General features: G+C 38.9%; 1 protein-coding gene across 1 annotated transcript in view; it reads left to right on the forward strand.

Moving 5' to 3' along the window:
* LOC101862333 (nuclear receptor ROR-gamma) overlaps positions 1-6008 on the forward strand; it is a gene marked incomplete at its 5' end in the record, with an annotated part of 15769 nt that extends 9761 nt beyond the window's left edge. Inside the window, 3 exon segments of the mRNA XM_013079560.2 lie at positions 424-652; positions 3054-3275; positions 5269-6008. Of these exon segments, the coding sequence (XP_012935014.1) occupies positions 424-652; positions 3054-3275; positions 5269-5525 (708 nt within the window). The 3' untranslated portion in view covers positions 5526-6008.
* Between the last annotated feature and the right edge of the window lie 844 nt (positions 6009-6852).

Here is a 6852-nt window from a genome sequence, read left to right on the forward strand (position 1 = left end):
TGTCTGTCTGTCTGTCTGTCTGTCTGTCTGTCTGTCTGTCTCTCTCTCTCTCTCTCTCTCTCTCTCTCTCTCTGTTTTGTCTTGTGCTGTGTGAAATGTTTTTCTTATCCACGACCATGAAGTCTTATTCTTTACATTGGGCACTGGATCAAGCCTGTGCTCTTGCTTTGTATAGTTTGATCTGGATTAATTATTTTGGTTGCCAGAGGACTTTGATTTGGATCATCTTTTTTCTTTGAGCTGCTTATCATGTGAAACTGTGTGTTTTGTGTTTTGAATGTATGAGTGTGTACATTCTGTGCATAGGTGTGGAAATGGGTATATGCTTTTTACATCTAATTGTTTCACAAAATGAGGCCATTTGGATATGGGGTAAATGAAGTGAACTCATAACTATTGAAAGTGTCATCTTTTATCTTGTAGGAACGTTGCAAGTTGAAAGTTGAGGTTTTTGGCGACATGGGAACGTTAGAGAAAGATGAGGCCCTAGATATTTACAACAGCACGGGGCTGGACGTGGATGGACGGATTGAAGACATTGACTACTGTGTCGGCCGCATGGACCAGGACATTCGGCAGATGATTTCCTTCCTGAAACTCATCCCTGGCTTTAAGTCCCTCAGGATTGCGGATCAAACTGTTCTTGTGAAAGGTGAGTCTCAATGCCTGCTTGCGTATTTGCTAAGACTGGCTTCATATGGTTTAGTTGCTAGGTTTTGTAAGAGTTTAATGGCACCTTCAACACAAATAGGTCATATAAGTTCTGAAGATCACAGGTGTTCTTGAGAGAAATGTATTTAAAAAAAAAACAAACCAAGAAGAGATAAGGTTGATAGATGTTTGATGGGAAATTAGGAGCAAACCACACCAGAGCACTCACAAGCACTCACCCCTCACATGGGTTCTCATGTTTGTGATATTTTAATGACATTGTTTTATCTTCATCATTTCTTGCTAAAGGAGTGAACTGGGATCCCCACGTAGAGATGTCTATTTTATCAAGTATCCTGCTTGCTTATATAAGCAATTGGGAAGAGACAAATGCAGTTTCCGGGACTCTCGAATAGATTTAAAGGCATTGAACATCTAGTTCTCACTGGTAAAATTGAAGGCAGGCGTGGCAGGGGTAGACCCAGAGCAACTGATTGGAAAAGCCTAAACAGATGGGTGACAGGGACAGTTCAGGATAATATTGCTTTTTTGAGAGCATCCGAGCTAAGGAATGAATGGCGAACCATGACCACCAATATCTGTCGCAGATCAGGCTCTTGATGATGATGATCTCTGTCATTTTACTAGGATGTTGCATTACCCTTGGCCCAGGTCATGCCTGAGTCAAAGCATCCAGCTTCTTGTATGTATCAATGAGGATGCAAAGCATTTATGATCATTTGTCACTGGCTGCAGAATTTTCTCATGACAGATATAATTCATTGCCTCAGGACTGTTCTGTTCTAAGTGCATTTAACTTATAGAGTGCCCTTAGGACAAAATAGTTCTGAAGGGACAAAATGTCTAATGAAATTCCATTCTTTCTTGCTCCGTTATCTTCTTTGTTTGTTTGGAAAAATACCTTCTAATTTGCAGGTGTTATGCTTCTATTTTTTGGTTTTGGTCACTGCTTCCATGATCATTCTTTTGGTAAAAAAATGTGTGTGTGCCTGGTGAAAGGTACCAAATGACATATTTTGAAAAATCACAGTTTTTTGGGGTTTTTTTGCATTTTCATATATACAGAGATCGTTTTTGAACAATATGCCTTTTGAATTTTTAAGATATCTTCAATAGTTTTTTTAGATATAGGTGATTTTGTAGGGCAGGGTATGGCAACAAAGTTTTGAGAAAAATGGCTTGAAAGTTTCCCCTTTGTGCTTCAAATAGATACGCATCGAGACGACCAGATAACTCATTCGCTACTCAAAAAAACAACTTTAAAAAGCTTCAAAGTGTTTATATTATGTGTTCAAGACGAAATCACCACCACCTGGAACCAGAATTATTAAGAAATATGTTTGCCCTGGGCAGAAATAGATCTAGCCGATACAAGTTTGCTCTCTTCAGAAACAAAAGGGGTGGATGCGCAAAGCTTCACTTTGTTTACATGTTTTAGATATTCATGCGCACTACCCACCATTAGAGAGGGGAGAGAACGACCTGAATTTGGTATGTGTTGTGATTGGGTCGACTTTATGAATAGACAAGAGAAACCATCAGCAGGGTTTACTTGGAAAACCACATTTCTCACACATTTTTGGGAGATTATGCAATGTAACTTGTGTTAAAAACATCTTTAGAAATGTATTTAAAAGTAAAAGGAAACTCAAATCCTTGTAAATATCGATATATATTAATGGCTAAAAAATCCATTTTTACTGGAACTTTTTTTTGGTCAAAAATTTCGTTTTTGACCTTTGAAGCCTGATATCTCGGTTTGAACAAATACGTCCTTTGGTACCTTTCACCAGGCACACTCACAAATAATTCCTTTTTTTCTTTGTGTCGGAGATGTTTGACAAAGATGGGTAAGTAAACAACAAAAATGTACTTTTGGATTGTTGAGAAATATATTTACCTGGACTACTGGTTGCTTTCAAAAGTGGAAACAAATTCTTTACTACATGTGTTTATGAATGAGGTGTACATGTATGTGAACTGCTAAGGAGAAGTGACTCCTTCATATGACCATGTTTTTGGTTTGTTGGAAAGTTCACGTCCTGTAAAGACTTGAGTAATGATTATTGAAAACGTTACAAGGAAATATTGACCCTACCTGAGGTAGGGAGACCCAAAACTACTCTGGAGTTAGGAGGATCTGCTGTAAATAGTAGCCTTAGAAGAAGATTGAAAATATTTTATATTAAAAGATTTAGTAACGGTTGTTGAATATAACACATCACTTATAGGCTTTGTCTTGATCATTGAAAAGATTACATCATGAATAGGTTCAGCACTGACAATAGGAAAGGTATCTTCGTAATTGTGTTGAATTCTAATAATTGAGAACCAAACAAAAAGAAAGGGTACTATTCTTACCTCTCGATGTCTTTTCACAGCCAGTATATACGAGCTGTTTACGCTGTCATATTATCGTGGATACAACCGCGAGAGATGGGTGGTGGTGGAGCTGGGCCGCAGCTACTGCATTCACGACTTGGAGCGGATCCATGATAAGACTTTCTTGGATATCATCTTCGACATGACGGAGAGACTGCAGAAGCTCAACATAAGCTACGAAATAATGGTGATCATGAAAGCAGTTTGCCTGTTTTTCCCAGGTATGAAGCAATCAGAGATGCTGTTGTTCTGGTTTTTTGTTGTTCTATTTTTGGTTTTATTTCTGTTATTTTAACTCGAAGAACTGTCATTTTTCTGAGCGTTTGTTTTCTGTTTAACCCTATATTTTTTTTGTTTATTAGCTGTCTTTTTGTGTGCAAGTGTAGAATCATAGATTCTTAGGTGTTTTTACAAAATCACTGTGACATCTCTGATTTTTTGTTGGTTAATTTTGGACGTTCGTTGGGAGAATGCTATTTGTTCCTCTAGTGGATAGCAGCTGTTATTTATTTGTACTGTTACACATTAGCAGGAGATTCAGACACTGAATAGCTGGATATCTGTGCTCAGATTTGCAGCAGGGGAGATATCACCCTGTGCAACAAAGTAGAACTCTGGTACACATAGTCTAGGCAGCACTTTGATGACTCAAAGGTTGAGAAGGCTATTAGGATGACGATGTATGCAATGATGTACGTAACCTGACTTCTTTTTTTTTTTTTTTTCCTTCGTGCCAAGTAATTGATCATCAGATTACTTATTTGTGTCTAGCAGATGATTTCTCTTTGTCTTCTTGTGCCTTCATCTTTTTTTTTGGGGGGGGGGGGGGGGGTTGGTGAGTCCATTAAGGAGATGCCTAAGATTTTATAGTTGCTAATATTTTCTAATGCGTAAATCCTTCTCTGCAGCTGTGCTGTACTCTAACAAAAGTGAGCATTTCTTTGCACTTTATTTGCTGAGCCCATTTGTAGAATTTTTTTGGGGTGACATCTTTATTGAAGGGTTTAGCATTTCTTGGGTATCTTACTGTCCGAAAGAAATAAATTCTTAAAGGAACACATTTACTTTTGAAGCACTAAATCCTGCCTACCATGGGGGAAAGAACAGAGAAAATCCCTATAAGATATGAAATGACCACTGCTCTTGCCTGAATTGTGATTTGTATAACCAGCTACTTCGGTATGAGAGACAAACACCTTCACGCTAAGAGTTACAAGTCCCTCAGTTATTCAGGAATACCTTATTCTGCATCGATCTGTCTGTTAATTTGCTATTTTGGTCACCCACCCAAACAACCTGAGATGAACAAAGTAGCAGTTGTACATAATCCATGTTTTTGCTGATTCCGTCCAACCGTACAGGACTGTACATTATCTATGTTTCGGCAACAAATTTACATGGCAAAACGACGTAAACAATATCGTTAAAAAGGTAAATCAGAGGCTGTACTTTCTGAGGAAACTAAGGTCTTTCAATCTGAATCCATGCATCCTTCAGATATTCTACACCACCACCATAGCAAATTTGATAAATTTTGGTATCACTTGCTATAGTAGCAATTTGGGAAGGCAGCACATTATAAAAATAAACAAGCTGATAAGAAAGGCATCAAGAACAATTGGTAGAGACCTAAGTAACTTTGAATATCTGCCCAAGACGGACGTTCTAAAAAAGGCAGAAATAATGCTTAGTGACCATAGCCACCCGCTGACATTGGAATTTCTACTCTCGACCCGCAGTAAACGGTACATTTCCAAAAAAGCAAGAACAGACAGATATAGAAATTCATTCGTACCAACTACAGTGAGGCTACTGGACACACAGTGCTACAATTAAAACAGAGTGAGAGAGAGAGAGAGAGAGAGAGAATGTTTTACGGAGCAGGTTGTCCCAGCACGTGAGACATGTATTTACTTGGCGTAATTACCATTCTTGTTGTGCGTTTGCGGGAGTGCACCTTTAGGTCTAACTTTTGTAACGTCTACTGCCATTGTTAACGACCAAGACAAATTTCTCCCTGCGAGATGAATAAAGATTGTCATTGTCATTGTCATTGTCATTGTCATGTCTCCACCCAACTCCACTGAACGAGACTGACAGTTAATCCATGTCTTTGCTGAATTGTGCCCCCCCCCCCAATATACTGAACTCATTCTCCAACCACAATAATTATCAAATCTTATTTTTAAAATCCTCTTCCTCATTTCCCTGCAGATCGTGTGGAACTGGCCGACCGCTATGAAGTGGAGCGTCTGCACCAGAGGATGGTGCAATGCCTCATGCTGCTGTTGCGGATTACGTTCCCCGACCATCATGGCGAGATGTTGTCCAGGATTGTTAACTTCCTCTCTGGCATGCGAACAGTCGACAAGGACTGCCGAGATACGTTTCGACGGATGGGTTTGGAGTCCTACTCGGCCATTCAGAGCAGACCCGTACTCATTGAGTTGTTCAGTGGCAGTGTCAGTTAGCGCTAGCCTCTGCTTGCTCTCTCACCACATAAAAACTTCTTCATATCACTTTGTTTTGTACCCTGTCAGAATGAGGCTTAAGCTGCTGAAAAGAGTACTCTGAAACTGCTCTATGAAATGACGTTTTGGTTATGATACTAAGTTTTTCAATGACAAAACCATGGTTATCGAATCTGGACACTTTTCTTGCTTGTGGCACATGTATGCTTTGCACTCGGGCAAATGTTTTCCTGGCTCTTGTTTATTTATGCTTCTAACGATGGCAAGCCGCGAATTCCCAGTTGCTAGATGCTGTGCACCTGGATGAAAAATTTTCAGATAATCGTAGTGATGATGAAGAATTTTGCCTGCTGCAGCTTTGTGCTCTCTGAGACCTTTATGTGAGCTGAAACTATATTCCGGTACTAGTGAATATTTATTTGTTGCGCTATCTCTTTATCGAAAAATTTATTCTGAAACAGTAAACTTTAAAGCCACTCTATGAAAGGAAATGTCTATGCCTTATTTTGTATTGACGTGAACTTTGTATGGAGAAAGTGAATTTTATTCTCATTCAAACAGATTTTTCACATTAACTCTTGACAGGTAAAGAAAATAGAAACTGGCTCAAGAATACTTTAGTAAGGTTTTGTTCAGCTTCCTGCTTCAGTAGCCTCAGTGTTATTTTCAGTGACGGGTACACATTTGTATTTAAAGACATTCTCATTAGTAATCCTTTTGTGAATGCTTTCTATCTGTTCTAATGAATCCATGCTCATTGTGTCTGGGTTTTTGTTGTTGTTGTTGTCTGTTAAAATGTTTTTTGCAAGTTCCTACTGCGTGTTTAAGTATAAGTGTGTATCTGTGTGGTGTGCACATGTTCATGTCATCACACATGTGTATGTGTTCGAATATGTGTGTGTGCACATATTGTGTGTGTGTATGTGGGTGTGTGTGTGTGTGTGTGTGTGTGCGTGCGCATGCGCACATCTTGTATGTGTGTGTTTATGGGTGTGTCTGTATCATTGGGTTCGGTATGTATATTTCGTAGTGAAAGCTTGTGGAAGTTTCTTTTGAAAATTTCTATCACATCATTCACTCATTTTCTGATGATGTGATGGGGATTGTTTTTCAAGGTCAATGAATGACGGTATCAGATACGGCAAAACTGTAATAACCCTCTCTTTCTGTGCTTGGGTGGCACAGTCTATGTTTTGTTGGGAAGGTCTGTTGTTGAAAACTCATGTTTGACCATAGTATATGTGATATTTTTGTTGATTTTTGTTGACCTTTTCTCTTTGGAGTGATTGTCTGTAGATTATGCATACGTTGCTATACGTCCTCTCCA

This window comes from Aplysia californica, unplaced genomic scaffold (genome assembly GCF_000002075.1).
Source record: "Aplysia californica isolate F4 #8 unplaced genomic scaffold, AplCal3.0 scaffold00056, whole genome shotgun sequence".
Taxonomy (NCBI): domain Eukaryota; kingdom Metazoa; phylum Mollusca; class Gastropoda; order Aplysiida; family Aplysiidae; genus Aplysia; species Aplysia californica.